Source organism: Bombus huntii, unplaced genomic scaffold (assembly GCF_024542735.1).
Source record: "Bombus huntii isolate Logan2020A unplaced genomic scaffold, iyBomHunt1.1 ctg00000067.1, whole genome shotgun sequence".
NCBI classification, from domain to species: Eukaryota; Metazoa; Arthropoda; class Insecta; order Hymenoptera; family Apidae; genus Bombus; species Bombus huntii.
The window spans coordinates 616,114-636,868 of record NW_026099326.1 but is presented as its reverse complement, the minus strand read 5'-3'; the positions used below and the strand labels follow the sequence as shown (position 1 = coordinate 636,868).

The 20,755-nt window shown below is 35.4% G+C and overlaps 1 protein-coding gene across 5 annotated transcripts in view; it reads right to left on the bottom strand.

The window, feature by feature from the left end:
* Positions 1–20,755, bottom strand: part of LOC126876194 (venom serine protease Bi-VSP-like) — a 219,207-nt gene that overhangs the window by 59,556 nt on the left and 138,896 nt on the right. Inside the window, exons 4-6 of one of the 5 annotated variants that reach the window (XM_050639052.1) lie at positions 20,588–20,742; positions 19,918–20,259; positions 18,884–19,507 (exon numbers count right to left, since the gene is read on the bottom strand). The exons of 1 other annotated variant lie outside the window; for it this stretch is intronic. In XM_050639052.1, the coding sequence (XP_050495009.1) occupies positions 20,104–20,259; positions 20,588–20,742 (311 nt within the window). In that variant the 3' untranslated portion in view covers positions 18,884–19,507; positions 19,918–20,103. Of the gene's footprint in view, positions 1–18,883; positions 19,508–19,917; positions 20,260–20,587; positions 20,743–20,755 lie in introns of those variants that run through there. 3 more of the 5 variants (XM_050639060.1, XM_050639057.1, XM_050639055.1) reach the window with 3 other exon arrangements.

The window sequence follows — 20,755 nt, the reverse complement described above, 5'->3', positions numbered from 1 at the left end:
TATTTCCGATCCTCTGGTCGTACGAGGAATTGCCGATACAGGAATTTTCTCGATGTCGCCAGTGAGTACGTACTGATGAGCGCGGAATCTAATTAATATGCAAAATAAATTGTGAATTGATTCGAGAATATAGGATTTCCCCATTTTCATGATTATCGTGATTTTTGTATAAATATATTTTTTAAGATACTAATAATTAGGTACTTATAAATTAGTATTATCAATTATTTTGCATTTATAATTCCGCCTCTAGTATAAGTGTTAATTGAAAACTAACTTTATGTTTGAAAAAGTACTAGCAAAGTCGTTGAGTAACAAGCCACTGATGCTAACACAAATAGCATTGTCGTAATTAAATATTTCTAAATATTCATTTTTCATTTTGAACCTGTAGAAACAATTTATTATATATACTATTAGCTAAGTAATTGCATATTTAATTAAGTCGAAATATAAAACTTAGTTATTTTAATAATTTAAAAAATAAAAAACTGACAAACATTTCAATTTAATTTATGGTTGGAACAAAAGACAGTTATTCTTCATTAATTGAAATATTGCAATGCAGAGTACTTTCCAAAATACGCCGAGAGTATTCCTGATGGTGAAACGAGCGTTGCTTCATCGAACGCAGCTAAAGAAAACAACATCTATGTAGTTGGTGGTACGATGCCTGAAATAGAGGGCGCTAAATTGTACAATACCTGTACTATTTGGGGTCCCGATGGAACTTTGATAGCAAAACACCGAAAGGTAAGTAATATATTCCTTTATGGCTTTGAATTTGAAAATATTGGGGTGAAGAAAGTGACTCTATCTAGGAATAATTTAGGAATATACATATGTACATACGTATACTATAACCAATTCTATAATTTACGGTTTATAAAATACGTTATGATACGGGAAACGCCCATTTTTGTTGTAATGTGTTTGTTGTTGTATAAATTTTTCACATACTTAAAATATTATTATACTTATTTTTTCTCCTTTTTAAACATTATTAAATGATAAGATTTTTTAACAAAAGAAAGTGATAAAAACGCTGTCAGTTATTAAATAAAAAATAATTAAAGTTTAGGAGTTGGTAACTTTGATATTAAATTACAAAAGTTGCAGCAATAGAATTAGCGACCACATTTTTATGTTATTAGGTACATCTATTCGACATCGACATTCCTAATAAGATTACTTTTCGAGAGAGTGATTCACTCAGTCCTGGTAACTCCCTAACGACGTTCGATGTGAAGGGCTGCAAAATAGGTATTGGCATTTGCTATGATATTAGATTCGAGGAAATGGCACGCATTTATCGGAACAAAGGTACAGTAACTTAATCGATCAATACTTAACTAGCAAAAAATTAAATATCTTTCTTAAATATATTCTATATAAAATTAATATAATCTGTAACTCTGTATAAAAAGAAGCTTAATTTAAAAAACCAGTATATTTGCTGAAAATGAAACAAATAAAAGAATTAAAAGCACAATAAGAGGACTGTCCTCGCATATTCAGAAATGATGGAATGTGAACCGTGCAACTACGAAGTTAATTGGTATTCGGTGGCTTCATATTTCCTGCTTCTCTGGGTTAGGTTGCCAAATGCTGATATATCCAGCGGCATTCAATATGACCACTGGACCACTGCACTGGTCATTACTTCAGCGTTTCAGAGCGAATGATAATCAATTATACGTTGCCTGCATATCACCGGCTCGTGTTCCTTAAGCAAGTTACGTCGCATGGGGACATACACAGTTGACCAATCCCTGGGGAAAGATTCTTTACGATTTGGAAACTCAAGAGAATATGGCAGTCACCGATATCGGTAATTTACAGCTTAAAATTAAAAGCGAGAGATCCATGATGTAATTAATTTTTAGTCTCGTTAATTTATCGATTTAGCCATCTTCCTCTGTATTTGTTGAATTTATTAGTAAGCATTACTTATTACTTCGTATGTTTCTTTTTTCTATCAGATCTAAAAGTTGTTGAGGAAGTAAGGGCTCAGATACCTACATTTTCTCAGAGACGTACAAATTTGTACGACACTGTCTGTAAGAAGGAGTAACTCTACACTAAAACAGAAAATGTTTTTTTATAATATTTCTACTACGATATCCTTTTTTTGTGAATTATTACTAATTTCTTATCATTTGTACTAAATGAATGACTCAATTAAGAAAACCAAAACGTTATAAATAATAATCTGTATATCTTGTGTATCAACATGTAATTGGATATTATAATAATATAGGAATGCTATAATAATATAGGATAATAATATAGGAGAATAGTAATATAGAAAAAAACTACATGCTTTTAAACACCTTTAATATCGATCACATAAATTGTTATAATTCACAATGATTACGCATACATAAAAGACCCCTTGATAGTAAAATTGACGATCAAAAGGCAATTACGTATCGTTTAACAACATTTAATTTATAACACCTTTTAAACATTTAGACAGATTAACACATAACACTTCTTATATAGAAACATCAATTCGAAGTTATCAGCTTGGAGAAATTGGTCGATTAATACCTGTAGATTGTCTGTCTCGATGAAAGACTTAAAGAGAGCAAAAACATGATAATGCCGCTAATATAATATTCCTTCTTTCTTGTATCTGTCTGCCTCTCAGGTCGATTTACTAATTACAATAAGTAATTTCGCCTTCTTTGCGCTCTCTTTTAACGCATTCGAGACCGAAAGAAATTCATATCAGTCAGTAGGCAAGGGTATAATATACATATTTTATATATAACTTACGTAGTAATGTATATATCATGTTAATTTCATATTTTTTTCAATATAGAATTATTATATATATATATTTAACTGTACATAATACATTATAGAATAACATAGTATATAATTTTATATTTTAAAAATATGAGGCATACTATTTAAGATTGTCATCGATTTAAAATCAAAGTATGAAAAGGATACCCTGGAGAGAGTAAAACACAGAATCATTCTAACTAAACATTCAAATCGTAGCGACACCTAGGTATCGTCTTACAATTAAATCTCGGTCTCGAATGGATTAAAATGAAATACATACTTGCAGCTTCAACATCTTCAATATCGAGGAGATTCAAACTTTACAAATAAATGTAAATTGCGATGTAAAACAAAGCGATGTAAAAAGGGAAAAGGAGGAAAGAAGGAACAGGGAAGCAAAGAGAAGAAACGAATTTTTCATTTTCTCGAAACTGGATCAAGTTTCAGGAAGGCCATCCAAGTAATTGATGTCCTCTGTACTTATTTGTTAATCATGCGCGGAATCAGAACGATTCGACCTCGTACCAAAGCAAATCGTTACTAGAGTAGAGACGGGAATTAATAATTCGTGTCAATTGTTCGATCGTGTTCACAAATTCAAATGCGGTTGAGTAGCGGAAACCATTTATAACACGTCCCATACAGCGTAGATCGCATACACGTCTTAGGATGTATTTTTGGTACTTATATATACTCTATATATATTCTTACTCTATATATACTTATATGTACTCTATGTATATTCTCTATCTTATATATACCATAAAATATTTCGTGAAATCGCGTATTCGTGTCTAATGTCAGGGATTCTCTTTCCATAAGTCTGCGTTTTCTATATTATCTTTCTTCCTTATCAGTAGGCATTCTCACAATTTGTGATTAATACTGCTCGTACAGGAATGTTAGGTTTTTGACGTTGTAAAATTTCACGTGAAATAATAATGCCTATATATTGACTAATTTATCAATTAATTAAATCCGTGTATATCAAGTTTTCTATAATTTAGTACTTTCGTGTAACTACAGAAATTTGATGCAATATAAAACTTGATTAAAACAGCGATTCATTAGGAAACGAGAATAATGATGCAAATATTTTTTGTAGCCATTATATAGGATTTCGATTGCATAATTAATCAGTATCAACTTACCAATCTTTAACTGAAGAATGTGAAGAAGGGCTGGCGGTATATAGACCGCAATTATGATCGTTTTCATGTAAATTGCCAAGCTGCTGTACATGTTTGTTATTCGTAAAAAGTTGCGATGACAAGCGGAAAGAAATAAACAATCCAGAAGTATCTGCAACAGAAATCAGAATACACTCAGAATACACGTTTTCGCATGGTTGGATCAATTTCGCGTGGGACTAACCTGATTGAACCTAACGCGGGATAATTGCTCAACTCACGACCTTAACCAGCCCGCTTGATTCTCTGTAAATGCTTGAAATTGACGCTTGGATTCTTTCCAGATTAACTAGCTTTGCCCCTCCCTCCCTTTATCTATTTTCTTAGATCAACTTAGAATGGATCGAACAAAGGCACAAAAGAATTCGAAGAAAACAACAACTTATTATCCAAATTGTTCATCGAGGGTAATCAATGCTGTATACTTCCTAGAATTAGGATGAATAGGGATTTGGAGAAACCCACCGGCCATGTCCAGAATAATAAAATATCTCGCTTTTGCAATCTCGCGACTTGATCCGCAGTGAGGGGTAAAGGATACCGATCCGCGACCGTATATTTATTTAGTTCTCGAAAATCTACCTATCATCTATCTGAACCATTGTTCGTCTTCACGAGTAACACGGGGCTCGCGAACGGTGAATTACTAGGCTTTATGATTTTTGGCTGTAATTAAGTCGCTTGTTCTATCACGTACTACTCTGCGCTCGCGAAGTCTATTAGGACTCCTTGTACGGCGATGTTAGGATCAATTAATTGTACTTCTAACTGTCCTGTATTTTTTTTGTACGAGTACGTAGGGAACCCGTAACGGATGAATCTCTGAATTTTCGAAAAGAAAGATTAATCGACTTTTATCACTACCACGTACCTCATTGTCAACTTCATTGACATCGATCTCGTTTTCAGCGGTTTTATTACGGGCATGAATTATTTTTGTTTTACACATAGCGAGGCTAGTTTGTGTAATATTACGTCAAGATCTTGGCTTAAAATTTGACGAGCAATCGCGATATCGTATTTTTAAATAACTATCAGTCAGGACATGAAAAATTTATCTCTAACCACTAAAAAGAAAAGAAAAGAAAAGAAAAGAAAAGAAAAGAAAAGAAAAGAAAAGAAAAGAAAAGAAAAGAAAAGAAAAGAAAAGAAAAGAAAAGAAAAGAAAAGAAAAGAAAAGAAAAGAAAAGAAAAGAAAAGAAAAGAAAAGAAAAGAAAAGAAAAGAAAAGAAAAGAAAAGAAAAGAAGAAAGATAATATGTTGTGGCAGTCTAAGTCGATCTAAGAAAATAGATAAAGGGAGGGAGGGGCAAAGCTAGTTAATCTGGAAAGAATCCAAGCGTCAATTTCAAGCATTTACAGAGAATCACTATTGAAAGTTCAAAGGCCGACTAGTGAGCTTCATCCTATCTCATTTTTTAATCAGGCGATGGATCGACGAATCGTATTGATTTCGAGGATTATTATAGTTCTGTGGGGATTTTAAAGCGTGGTTTGTCTAATCTTGTCTCGTTAGCTACAGACTCTTTGGCGAGCAGCCTGAAACTTGATCCAGTTTCGAGAAAATGAAAAATTCGTTTTTCCTCTTTGCTTCCCTGTTCCTTCTTTCCTCCTTTTTCCCTTTTTACATCGCGTTAAGACCCGTTAAATAATATTGACTGCCGTGGACGCTGGCTGAGAAGTGCACTTTATAACTAGCTTTAAAATCACTGACGTCGACGAGGACAAAGGTAAGTTAGAGGGTCATTTATCTGAGCTGGTGTTATTCCGCTGTACAAACTATTTCCGGCCAGTACCTTTTATGTACTTTCGCTTCCGCTAACAAGCAACGCGCCATGTCCGTCACTGTTCTATTATACCTTTCCGCTGTCCCGTTTAATTCATGTACGTATGTTGGGCAATTATTTATTCTTATACCTTTATCCCTAGCAAATTTATAAATTCGATTATTTAAATATTCTTTACCATTATCGCATCTTAATATTTTTAACCTCTTGCCCGTTAAATTTTCGGCTTCATTTACGAACTGTACGAAAGAATCAAAGACCTCATCTTTTGATTTTATACAATAGATCCTAGCTATTTTACTATAATCATCGATAAATGAAATGAAATATTTTTCTCCATTGAATCCGGTAGTCTTAAAGGGACCACATACGTCCGTATGAATAATTTCCATTATTTCCCTAGCCTTAGTTCGATTATTTTTGAAAGGTAAGTTATGCATTTTGCTTTCTATACACACCCTACATTTCAAAAGTTCCTTTTCAAATTCATTCGGTATGCCAGTCACTAGCTGCTCTTTACCCAAAATCTCTAAATATTTAAAATTTACGTGTCCTAGCATCCTATGCCATCTTTCCTTTTTACTCATACCACTACGTTCGGCGCTGTTTACTAAGTGCTTCTTCCCTTTCAATATACTTTTTATTCTATATGTCCCATTCTCTTTGAACGCTACAGCTGTAAGTATATTATCCTCATCTATTACTTTCGCAATATTTCGTTTGGAAATAACCGTATTCTTATTGTCTGTTAGTTTACCTAAACTAATCAAATTTGCGGACATTTCTTTCGCGTAAAATACTTTCCTCATATTTATTTTATTTTGTTTTCCGAATGCTTCAAAATAACTTATAACATTCCCAACTTTTGTCGCTTTTATCGGTCTATTATCGCCTAAATATATATTTACCGGTTCTTTTAGGTCGATAGATTTATCGAAATAATTTATATTATTAATTATGTGATCGGTACAACCGCTATCTAATAGCCACACTATTTCGTTCTTACTTATTTCATTCGTCTCACTGCTGTTTGCTGCGTGCGCCGTTGCTGTCCATATGCCTGCTCTTGAGTTTCCATGCTCGCCCGTGCCGGTTCTTGATTGACGATGAAAGTTTCCACGTCCTCTGCTCGTATTGCCTTTGTTCTCTCTTCCTCTGTTTCGACCACGTGTTGGCCCATGCCAATAGCCGTTACTGCTTCCCGCTTGGACGCCATTTTGACACTCTCTCGCAAAGTGTCCTAATCTTCCACATCTGAAGCATCCTTCCTTTTTTGCAGAAAAGGCGTTGGTTTGCCTTTCTCCTCGATTGGATTTATTTTTCTTCTCTGCTATTTCTATTTTATTTTTCACATACGCTACCGTTTGATTCTCTTCTTTCAATGCGTCTATTATGTCCGCTATGTAGCTGTATTCTTCGGGTAACGTATTCAGCATGTAATTCAGCTTTTCCCTCTCACTTACTTGTGCGCCCGCACTTTTTAATTCATTTATTAATTTTTCGAAATCGTTAAAGAATGATGCTGAATCAGTGTAGTTCTCCAGTCTTATGTTTTCCAATCTCCTTCTGCATACGATCTGCAGTGCCGTCGACTCTTTCAAGTACATTTCATCGAACCTTTTTATTATATCATACGCCGTTTTTCCTTCCCTAACATACTCCAATTGTCTGTTCGATATTGCACTATAAATTATATTTATCGCCTTCAAATCCTTTTTGTCCCAGTCTTCATCGTCTCTTTCGTTCTTCATTCTAGTTGTAACAACCTCGCATTCCTTATATTTGAGAAACATCGTGATTCTTTGCTTCCACATTCCATAATCCTCACCATCGAATATAGGTATCATGATTTCCGATCTCTCCATTTTAATTGATTCTTCTTTTTTTTTTCTTTTCTTACTCAAGCGTTCCTACGTGCTCGAAGTATATTTTGTTCCTCTGAAAGTTTTTTTTTCTTTACTGAAAACTCACTCGCAAGATCGTAACCACGCACTAAATATCTTGCAAAACTAGTAACCACGCTCTGCTACCATGTTAAGGAAATTCGAGGATTTGGGAATACAAATAATTGACTATATTTCCCACGCAACAGTTATACATCTATATTACACTCTGAAGAACGTCTTGCACGCACGCTTGTCGCCAACCGACTATCCTAGATTCTTCTAACATCTGGCAACAGTCTTTTGTCTCCACTAAGACCTTGACGCCCTCTGGCCCTTACACACACACTCTCATGTACAGTGTAAATGTATCACTTCCCTAACACAATTATCCCGCGTTAGGTTCAATCAGGTTAGTCCCACGCGAAATTGATCCAACCATGCGAAAACGAGTGTATTCTGATTTCTATTGCAGATACTTCTGGATTGTCTATTTCTTTCCGCTTGTCATAGCAACTTTTTACGAATAACAAACATGTACAGCAGCTTGGCAATTTACATGAAAACGATCGTAATTGCGGTCTATATACCGCCAGCCCTTCTTCACATTCTTCAGTTAAAGATTGGTAAGTAGATACTGATTAATTATGCGATCGAAATCCTATATAAAAACTATACAAAGATATTTGCATCATTATTCTCGTTTCCCAATGAATCGCTGTTTTAATCAAGTTTTATATTGCATCAAATTTCTGTAGTTACACGAAAGTACTAAATTATAGAAAACTTGATATACACGGATTTAATTAATTGATAAATTAGTCAATATATAGGCATTATTATTTCACGTGAAATTTTACAACGTCAAAAACCTAACATTCCTGTACGAGCAGTATTAATCACAAATTGTGAGAATGCCTACTGATAAGGAAGAAAGATAATATAGAAAACGCAGACTTATGGAAAGAGAATCCCTGACATTAGACACGAATACGCGATTTCACGAAATATTTTATGGTATATATAAGATAGAGAATATATATAGAGTACATATAAGTATATATAGAGTAAGAATATATATAGAGCCAAACCAACCAATTACTTTAATTAATGCAAGCTGTACTCGAGATTCGCGCATCTTGTGTATACACACCGGGTCAGACAAAAGTTTTCATTCATCCCAGTAGAACTTTCGTAGTCCTTGAATGAGTGGACTGATTCTTCGTGCGAAAACAAATTGGAAGCGCAGAGGGATGTATTGTTTCAGCGTATATCGATTTTAAAGCACGGTTTTAAAGCACGGTATAATCAATTCTTTTACATAAAATTATATTGTATAGGCTATTGTTATTTAAACACTTTAAATTGGATGGTTTTTACATATGCTAAAAAAATGGAAAATGATGATGATGAATCAATGACACGTAGAAAATTATAATCTATTGTATTGCTGTTATCTAATGGTGTTGTAATTGACTGTATGGTGGATGTATCTAATGGTGTTGTAGTTGACTGTATGTTGTTCAATATTGCCATGAAACTCTTCTGATTCATTGTCACTTATACGAAGTATGGAAGTATACGAAATTGATAAAATTATTAATAATATTTACGAAGAGAAAGTAAACTGTTGGATATATGACAAAATAATTCTATTTTAAATAAGAGACTGGTCAGCGTGGTTATTTTGTTTACAAAATCAAACGAATTTAATGAATGTAATGGTAAGGAAGTAACTATAAATGGCTGTTAAACTATTTTTATGCTTGAAAAGTAATTCGCAAAGTAATGTAAAGCAGTACTACTGAGTTGTACATAACCTCTTTCAGAATTTGTTCTTAACCTCTTGCTTCATAACTTCCTTAATTATACTCTTCAAACTTATTGACTACTTCGATGTTGTTACGAACAGAAACTGATAAAATATTAATCTTAAATATAGATTGAAATGAAAGCTTGTCACGTAAATATATATATATATGTACTACTTACTCAAACTATGGATCACATAACCTATAAAAAAAAAAAAAAAAAAAAAAAAAATTATTGTACACTATAAAGCAAGAGGTTAAATCTTTAATCTGTTAAGAATTAAATTTTTTATTGTAACTGCGAAAATTATAAAAGTACCAAGCGAAGCAAGTACGGAATATATGCGGAATATGAATCGCTCAACGAACCAAAGAGCGGCTCAGTGACAAAATTAGTAAAGTAAAGACCACAAATATTACAACATTATATTCTACCACAAAATAATTCTCTATACAAAAAAGGTACACAACGAATCGATTTTTCACAACGATAAGAGTCAACAGAACCAATCAAGACCAGACGAGACTCTCATAAGACAACGATATCAGAGGGATCAAATCAGCGACTTCAATCTATGTTACAGAGTATAGTTATCAAGAAAAATTGCTCTTTTCATGAAAAGTATGGTAATGATACTCTTATAACACATTGTATATCTGGCAGTCGGATGTGCCCGTGGCCATCGGAAATGTAAAGACGACGCTTTTAGAAAGTGATAGCGCCATCGCGTATTAAAAACGCGTTAGAAGAAGGACGGTTTCGCTATCCAAGGCGAATCGAAAAGTGTGCGTGTTGCGAGAATCAGAGTTGATCGAGACGTCGAAGCATAGAGCCGTTAGAATTGAGTTGCGAGTGTTGTCGAGTGTTAGAGTTGCTAGTGAGAGAGAGAGAGAGAGAGAGAGAGAGAGAGAGAGAGAGTTACCAAATAGTTGTCAAGTTATTTGTTGTAAATACGAGCGTTGCATTTAGTTTTCCTGTTAATCAAACATCGTTTCTCTGTCTAACTAATATCTGTATTTTCAATCCATTATTAATATATTCCGATATTACAAGTGGGGGCTCGTCCGGGATTGAATAAGACAGAGAAACGATACGATTTAACGGAGCTATTTCTGCGGGAGTAGAAAAGAATAGAATAAAATGGCAAACGTTGAAGACGAACGATTGTCGGGTGAAGAGGATTTGACGCTGGAGGAGCTGAGGAGTAAGCTCGCACAGATGAATCTGCCTATATCCGGTGCGAGATCAGTGCTGGTTGCCAGGTTGAACAGAGCGTGCAAACCTGGTCGATCTACTCCTAAGGATTCGAAGCGTGGCGAAGAACCAACAAACCAGCGAGATCTAAGAAGCAAGCAGAGAGCCGAACGCAGTCAAGAGGGAGAGGAAGACCTCGAGAAGCTGAGGACGAAAGAGCTGAGAGCGCGTCTCGTTAGCTTGGGGTTGAAGGTAACGGGAAGAAAATCCGAACTACGCGCGCGGCTACAGGCGGCCCTAGAAGGAGACGATGTATCGTCGGAAGAAGAGAGCTCCGACGAAAGTGAAGGCGAGGACGATAAACAAGGCGCGCGAGAATACAGGAGAGGCACGCGAGCGGTGTATCAGGACCGCGATGAGTAGCAGCAGAAGGTATGCGTCGGTTCGATGTTGAGTCTTAAAGACGTGGAAGACTCATTAGAGAAATTCAGCGGGGATGATCTGCTGAGGGTAAATCAGTGGGTGGAAGACTTCGAGGAAATGGCAGAAGTGTGGGGTTGGTCAGACGCCCACATGGTGGCCTATGCTAAGAAATTACTCGCAGGCTCCGCTCAGGCCTTCGTACGACAAAAACGATGCGCGAAGTCCTGGGCAAAGCTAAAAAAGGCGTTGAGGAATGAGTTTGAAAATGTAGTAAGCGACCAACAGATACATGGCGAGTTATCCCATAGAAAGAAGAAAGCAGATGAGAGTCTGCAACAATATATGTATCACATGTGCGGGATTGCAAAACAAGGAAGGGTTGATACGCAATCCTTGATAGACTACATTATTCAAGGCATTCCCGACGAGGTCGCGAACAAGACTGTGCTATACGGAGCCAGGAATATCGAGCAATTAAAAGAGCGTTTCAGGCGCTACGAAGCGATAAAAAGAGATATGGAGATGAGGACGAAATTTGAGGAGCCGAAGAGTAACAGGGTAAAGCCGGTGGCGAAGCTGTCCGAAACCGAGAGGAACAAGGAACCCGGTCGATCTGGAGATGCGAGGAAGACGCGATGCTACAATTGCTTCAAATGTAGGGAGTACGGACACATCGCATCAAGTTGCGACAATTTGGGTGAGCCCTCAAAAAAAGTTTACAGCGTGTTTCGGTCGTTAAAAACAAGGCGTGGTAAGGATGTTAAGATGGAAAATTTCGAATTGAGCGCGTTGATAGACACCGGTAGTGAGCTGACTCTAATGCGAGCAGATCAGCATGTGAAAATCGGAGCGCCCAGATTAAGTCGGGAAATCGTTGGATTTCGCGGTGTCGGTTCCGGAAGGAATTTTACGCTCGGGAAATTTTCCACGAACATTATTATAGACAATGAGTCGTACTGTATAACCATACACGTAGTTCCAGACACAGTGATGCAACATTCGCTTATTATTGGCGCAGACTTTTTGGACACTGTTGAAATAAGTATAAAAGGGGGAGAATCTTTTATTAGTAGAATAAAGGACGAAAATCCCGATGAGTGTCCGGAAGTCCTCAAGATAGATGTAGAGACACAGGCGAGTGAGATAGATTTGTCACACGTTAAGGACATGCAACATAGGCTAAAAAGAGATTTGAAGAGAACCAAAGCATTGCTAAGAGACGCTCAAACGATGCTGGAGAGATCGAAAGGTGACTCGACGGGTAAAGCAGCTTTACGACAGCTGAAGAACCAGTTAGAAGATGCAGAATGCGCTAGAGCAGTTGCAGTTAAAGCGAAACAGGCACTGGAGCAAGAACCGAATGAGACGCTGGCTTCGTTGCAGGAAGTACTGCGGCAACGTTCCGAAGCAGAAGATCGTGTTAATGTAGCTAGTCGCGAACGAACTGAGCTACTGTCGCAATTGGAAGAAAATAAAGACGAGTTAGCAGAAGTTTTGAAGAAGTATCGGGCAGCTGTGCAGCAAGTGTCGGAGGAACGGAGAATAGTGGCAAGACACGTGGTGATTGGTAAAGTGGACCAAGAGATGGTGTCCTCGTCGGATTCTTGCGGCCAGCAGGAGGACTTAGCGAACATCACGAGGAGGAAGAATCTGGCTAAGGATGTTGTTGATGATATTTGCGAATTTACTGAGAAGGATAGCGTTGCGGGTGCGAGGGTTGTTTCAAGTTTTCGGATAGACTCGAAGAGAGTGAATGCAAGGCGAACGAAAAGACAAGGGAAGTCGCACGTGCGGAATCCCTACAATAATATCGATATACAGAGGATGTGGATGACGAGGACGACGATGGGATTGTCGAGGACACGATGAACGTGAAGACCTTCGAAAAAGAAGAGATCATAGTCTCGGTAGATGGTAAGTTGTTAACGTCTTCCATGTACGAACCGAGCCTACGAAAATGTCACGATGCTGCCACGACGATCAAAGCCCCTGACAAGAGTGAAATGGGTAAACAAACAACGGAGAGGAAGATAGAGGAAGAGCGAAAGAGGAGCAGTAGCATCGAGGACGAACAGGCCGCGGTGTTCCAAGAGGAACGAGATCAGCTGCGTGCGGACGCAAAGAGACGGATTGAGGAGATCCAAATCCGAAACAAGCGGGCGTATAACAGGAGACGCAAGAAGGCGACAGCATACAGGACGGGAGATCTAGTGGCAATCGAGAGGATGCAGAGGGGTCCCGGGCTAAAGCTGCATCCGAAGTTTCTTGGACCGTATCGGGTGATAAAAGTCCTGCGAAATGACCGATGCATAGTGCAGCGAGAGGGGGAGCACGAAGGGCCACGTACAACTTCCACGGCAGCCGATCACATGAAATGGTGGAATGCTGACGATAGTGATGTAAGTGCGAGCGGCGATGATGAGCACATCTGAGGGCAGATGTGATTGTCAGGAAAGGCCGATTGTAATATCGTAGAATAGCTTTGATTGGAGATCGGCTGAAAATAGAAAAACCGTGTACGTCGTGTTTCTGTGGTTCGTTTACATTTAAGAGTGCCTACGTGACTAAAGGCACGTAGTTGGTAGTTCTTACATAGGTATGAGGGAAACAATAGACAACGTTAGAAGAAGGACGGTTTCGCTATTCAAGGCGAATCGAAAAGTGTGCGTGTTGCGAGAATCAGAGTTGATCGAGACGTCGAAGCATAGAGTCGTTAGAATTGAGTTGCGAGTGTTGTCGAGTGTTAGAGTTGCTAGTGAGAGAGAGAGAGAGAGAGAGAGAGAGAGAGAGTTACCAAATAGTTGTCAAGTTATTTGTTGTAAATACGAGCGTTGCATTTAGTTTTCCTGTTAATCAAACATCGTTTCTCTGTCTAACTAATATCTGTATTTTCAATCCATTATTAATAAATTATAATTAATCGAACAAAATTACACCTTTAATATATTCCGATATTACATTACCGTGATGTAATATTTATCATGCTTATTTTGTACGTAAAACGAATCGTTGGAATATTCCCGAAGCTAACGAAGCATTTCCCAAAAGTTAAACCGAAGAGATTAACGCGAATAGTTAAGTGAAATTTTTCCATTAACTTGCTGACCAACCGGCAAATAAAAAATCATAAAAATTGTTTCAATGTGTTGAGGTCACGCATAACTTCTTTTTTCATTGACGATTACCAAACAGGTAAAATTTCGAAATTGTACGAAGGCCACGTGACCAGATCGTATTGGAATTTGAAGTGCATGGAAAAAGACAACTCGAAGTACAAACCTTGAGCTGTACTACTCGAAGTACAAACGTGAACTAATGGATGCAGAAAAGCAATTAACGCCAAACATCCGAACAGCATCTTGGAGCCCGTCATTGTTCTGAAATAAAAGAAGTGACGAATTAAAAAGACGCAGGACTAATAATAATAAAGGAAACTTAGTTCGTATTATAAATTGAATTTACATCAGAAAAGAAGCACGATCAAGCGAAACAGATCGTAGAAATGACAAATATCATCGATATACGTTTCAGTGTAATTTCACTTTTGAAAATTATTTAGTTTAATACGATCGTATTCATCGCTCCGAAACTTTCATTGTGCTGCAATTTGTGCTGCGTCTTTTTAATTTCTCTATCTTTCTGTGTTTTCGGAAAAATTACTTGAAAGATTAAGAATTGCTTGCCTTATTTTATTTTCGATTAGTTAGGATTTGATTATTCCAGGTAAGGTTTATTATTTATAACAGGTTTTATCACTTGTTTATTATTTAGGAGTTTGTTATTTTAGGATTAGTACCTTTTAGGATTTCTTATCCTTCGAGTTTCTGTTTCAGATATCTAGGTCTATTTCAAGATGTTTTATTACATTAGGATTATTTATTCGATTAAGATAATTTAAGAGTTTCACAATGTACAAAGAAATAATCGCGTGAAATTTAGATTTATGCTTTAAACGTATTAAACACGCGGTAATTTCAATGTCTATAGCCTCGAACGTGTTCTGATTAGTTGTGTCATTGTCTGTGACATTGAAATCACAAAAATCCATTGCAAGTGTGCTGTCATGCAATGTGGATGTAATTGGGTTTTTTGGGGTTAGGTTGGGGTTAGGTTGTATCATCTGATTTGTACAGTACTGTTTTAACGCAAGGACAGGAAAGTTATTATATATTTCCCGTCCATTATTTGAATCGTTGTGAAGTGTAACGAATTATATTCGATTCGAGGAGATGTTAATGAATTACCCATTTCATATGTAATTACATGGAAATAAAAATCATTGCAAAAGTAATTGATCTAATGACAACGGAATTTCCAATATTTTTTTGTTTCGTCACCTCTTTTTCGTAATATATCTTTTATAGGTACGTGATTTATTAATCGTTCGAATGGAAATAATTATTCGTATAATATTCAAACGATTCTAGCCATAAAATAAATTAAAACGATACCTGTCAATGATATGCAATCTGCGTATGACGTCAACCTCGATCTATGCTTATACAAGAAATTTTATCAATCAATGACTAGATATACAATAATCAAATATTATAAAATTTCCTGAAAACCTTTAGGTGTTAATATCTTTAATATTTGCAAGTTATTGTTTAGCGCTAATTAGTTAGAATGTAACAAGTGGTGTACCAGAATTGAGATAATTAAGCCACACGAACAATCTTATTTAGATCTTTTTAATTTTTTAATTCTCTTTTGCTCTAATACTTCGTAAAATTAATCTTCATTAGCTACTACACTTCATAGAATAACAAGAGATAATTTTTCTTATATAACGTTTCATTCATAAAATCTATCATTAAAGTATATCTTCATAAAAATATCATTCCATACTAACGGTATATTTGGCGTCATACGAGATAACAGTTACCAGTGATGACATATGTAACTTTATAAAGATATCTCGTTTTATTATATATTAAAAGAATGTACTCATTGCTGCTATATTTCAGATGAAAAAAAGGCGGCAACGATTTTACAGTAAAATCGTTCGTTTACAACTGATTCATTTACATTTCATGATAATACTGTGCATTCTGAATATGCTATGATTTGGTTTAAAATAATAAATAGTCCATTCTTGCATACTATTGCTCCAGCTTTACTTGTATTTTCGATATTGGTATAAATAGAAAGACAATTAATGTCGTTCGAGTCTATTTTCGGATCATTTATATTACGTTTAATCCATATAGTTATCATATGAGACATAGTATCGTAAAATTTGGAAGAATAAAACGTTCGTACAGGAAGTACATTTTATAAGAACTCCAACAAATCTGCGTGTGCACCTAAAATACAAACTGATAGTGATAGTGATTGTTCATAAGTTTATATACATTATCTAATGTCAATCGAAGGTATCAATTCTTTTTCTCCATAAGAGTACTTTTTCATTTATATGTGTTCAAAAATACATGTGTTCAACCGTGAAGCATATGTCACCTACAACGAAAAAGAGTTTTCCTATACTTAATATTTCCTTTATATACCTATGAAAGTCTATTCTTCGCGTAGTATGAAATTATGAATAAATCTGGAATATTGTTCAATCTGAAAAGAAAAATAACTTATTGACATCATTCATTGATACGAGATTCAGAATGTTTGTTTTGTCTTGCAGAAAAAGAAGGCAGCCCTCCCTTTCTTTTAATGTGAAATAGAAAGCGAAAATTTGAAAACAGATTTTTTGGAAATTTACTTGCAAATATCGTTTTCAATATCGTGATTTTCTTCCCAATGGTACTGTACTTTCAAATTTTCCAGTATCCCTCTAAAAACAAAAAGTCGAACCTCGTTATTGTTAACGTAGGCATTACAAGGAAGCGAAGTATTAGAAAGCAGCTCCTTTTTATTATGGATTTCTCTATAATCATGTAAATAAGAAATTCCGGAAATTTTTTCCTCAAGAATTTAATTCTTGTGTTTTGATTGATAATTATTACACTGCATACTAACTTTTCGCATACTGTTCGCGTCTAACAGTTTCCTAATAATAACTACTTCAAAATTACATATGTTCTTGCACGAATTCAAAAGTACGTATGATACAATTACAATTGATTCTAAAATAATAATTATTTAAAGATATTAAGATACTAATTAAACGTTTCACTGTATTTCAAAATCTGGAACAACAAATTTTTATTTATAAAAAATGAAACTGTCTTTATATATTCTTTGTCACGATGCTATTTCTTATTACCGTGTCGACATTTTTTAAAATTCATTTTGTTATCTCTACGCAATAGGAAAATTCATATACTGCTTAATATTTTTTGCATATTATCCATCCACCGCATGATATCTTCTGAAAAATCAAAATATTAATGTTATATTATTACAATGCTTCTTAAATATCAATTTTTGACAAATTTGAAATCCAATATATTTTGCACAATTATTATTTATCAAAAAATTCCAAGTTAGTAACTTTCTTTTCAAATGGCAAATAACATATACTTTGACTTACCTGTAAGTTTTTGTTCCTAATCATCATTTCCTCTTATAGAACATCATTATTGTTCTTATAATTACTACCAGTGTCATAGATATTGTAGTGGCTACAACTGAATTAATAGAAAATGATAAATAACTGTGTATAACACTAACACATAATTGTGTATAACAATGACACATAACTTTTACTTACATATCTGTCGATAAGGGATTACTTACTGTGATATCCTGTTGATGTTTCTTAAGGCACTTGATTAGGTGCGATACGGTATCATTCCTTATGGTATACTGTAGATAAGTATTTTAGAAAATAACAAGAATAAATCTAAATTATTCAGAGGTTCCAGTTTCGGCTTAGACATAAATACAGGACCATTTGCAAAGAAGAAAGGGTGCGTTTCTACAGCCTCGTTATAGTAACCATGAATACCAATCTCTGAATTACTGGTTACTAAACATAAATATCCTATAAAATTTAATATATTTCTTTAATTTTTAATACATACATGAGTTAGTAGTTCTAAATTATGAATCATCCTACCTGTGATATTACGCTTTTCCTTATAATATCATCACTCGAGTGAACAACATTAAGATCATGTAAACCATGTCATCCTATCTTACTGCGAAGATACTTAGTTATGTTATCTAACATTATAAAAATATCATCAAATTCAAGTCCTTTTATTCACATCACATGGCCACGACGATCTGGTTCTTCGTTATATAATGTTCTAAAATTTGTCGTATATATAGGATGTACAAACCGTGATATCAAGGTATCAGTTCTTCCTTCCCAAGGGACAGTTTCATTAAAATTCTGATAGAATTAAAAATTAATTATTAATATTCTAACAATCATATATGTTAAATACGTTATAGTCAACGATATATACCTGAGCGAATGTAGGGGTGATTCCTTGATAATTATAAATGTCATCAGCCCACATCATTGTGCCACTTCTTTGTACTCCAGCCTCTAGATTAACAGCCTAAACAAACATACGAAATTTTATAGAAGCTGTACAAAATATAGTATATATGCGCAATATTGAAGCGTTCAAGGGGATATAAAGGTAATGTACATCACATACACGTGTACTCTCATGCAACAAAATACAATTAGATTTAATAGTATAAGCTCTTTTATTCATCATAATAGATTGGAAATTTAAGTGTCTTACGAGGGTGAGTAAAAAGTTACCCGCTCTGTCGGTGTAGAATTTATTTTAAGCAATTGTCAAAAAAGACATACATCATTTTTTGACATAATCACTCGATTTCTGTATACACTTTGTCCATTTGCCGAAGGACCTTTGTATTTTCTCATTAAAAAATGTTTTGGGCTGAGCTGCGAACCACGAATGCATCGTCGTCTTCACCTTTTCATCAGCTTTTTCGGCATCCATCTCGCACAAACTTTTTAAAATCCAAATCTGTCGTGCACTATTGCATAAGCAGAGCCGTGGCTGATTTGCAAATGATTTGCCACATTATCCAGTGTCACTCGTCTATTCCATAGAGCATAAGTTCATGAGCACGTTCAATGTTGTCATCGTGGATGTGGACGGGCGTCCAGCTGTTTTTTCATAACACTCGTGCGATCTTCTTTGAACTTTTGTGCCCATTCAAACACACTTCGTGACAAAACACTTTCTCCATAATGTGCATTAAATCTTTGATAAATATAGGCATCAAACATAACCTCCGACCACAAGAAACGAATCACAGCATCCTGCACTGTTTTCCTGCAAATCACCATTGCAAAGCGCCATTACTCGCGCAACGGTCACAAACGAATTGACGTAACACAAAGAAACCTGCGCAGCAGCACTGAACAGATATTGACGTCATACGAAGAGTGCAGATGGATCAATACGGTCGACAGAAGTTTTAACTATCTGGAGTGCGGATAAATTTTTACTGAGAGTCGTATAGGAATCTATAATCTGTAAGTACACCTTTGGCTGAATGGAAATTTCTCTTACATATAGTCAAAAATGCTGAAACTGTGTATTGAATTGGAAAGTGATAAAAAATAAGTGAAGTTTCGAGGTTGCATGTGATTGCATGAGTACACAGGACGTTTTTAGCGAATAAAAAATAATTTTGAAAGACACGAGACTTATCTTGTATTTTATGCACTCTCTGTGTCCGAATTTCCAGAAGCTCTCTATCTTATGAAGTGTTTTAGATTAGCCGGAAAATTTTGTACGTACGTACAAGAAGTATACGATCTAAGTGGAATATTCCATTATTCTCTTGATACAACAGAAACGAAATTTACAGAACTTCTCAGAAAGTTGGTTTATTATTACCAAATTAATAGAATTAATACACGTTTATCATCTTTACATACCTAAGTCGTGGAGGTTTATCGTGCGTAAAAAATTAGTGTCGTTTCAAAGTTACATTTCGTACATTTTAAGCCTATAATTTGTAACGTACAAAACAATGTAAATTTGAGCTGTTTCTTATCTCCACAATAAGAAAATCCAACTTTACGTTTTTTACACAATGATATTTATGGAACAGTAATATCATATTATTGCATCGCTTGGAGAATGAAGTCAAGGTACGATGTGACCCTAGTGTAAATGCTGGGATACCCAGCTGTGCCGCACTTATAAGCATAAGACACAATACCTATTAAATACGAGGTTAATTCATGTTGTATCAGCAGTGGTCCGCCGCGGTCAGCCTGAAAGGATCGTTAAATTTTTAATCAAAGATACTGAAATATATCGATCGAATTGTATTGAAATTATACTTATATACAGTAATAATCTTCTATTGATTTGTGTATTGAAATACTCCAATTTATAACGTACATGTTATATGTATTTTGAGCAAAACTAAGATTAGAAGGAAATTAGATTAAATACCATAACGAGGTGTGAGAAGTGGGCAAAACTATTAAATTGTGTTTATCTATTATTTTTAATGTTTAAGACGTCGATTTGATGTTAATTCGAATCGACGTGTCTTCAGATACCGTATAGTTTGTAGTAACTCTGTAACTTAATTACCGTACAAGAATCCTCTCCACCCTGAGCATGTTCGGCACATATTATACCATCAGTGATATCAGGTGCATTAGGAAATTTGGAATAAGCTATTTTGCATTCGGCGTTCTTAATCACTGGCATTTGTACTTTCATTAATGCATTACGTCGTGGTCGTCCTACGAAGAAAAT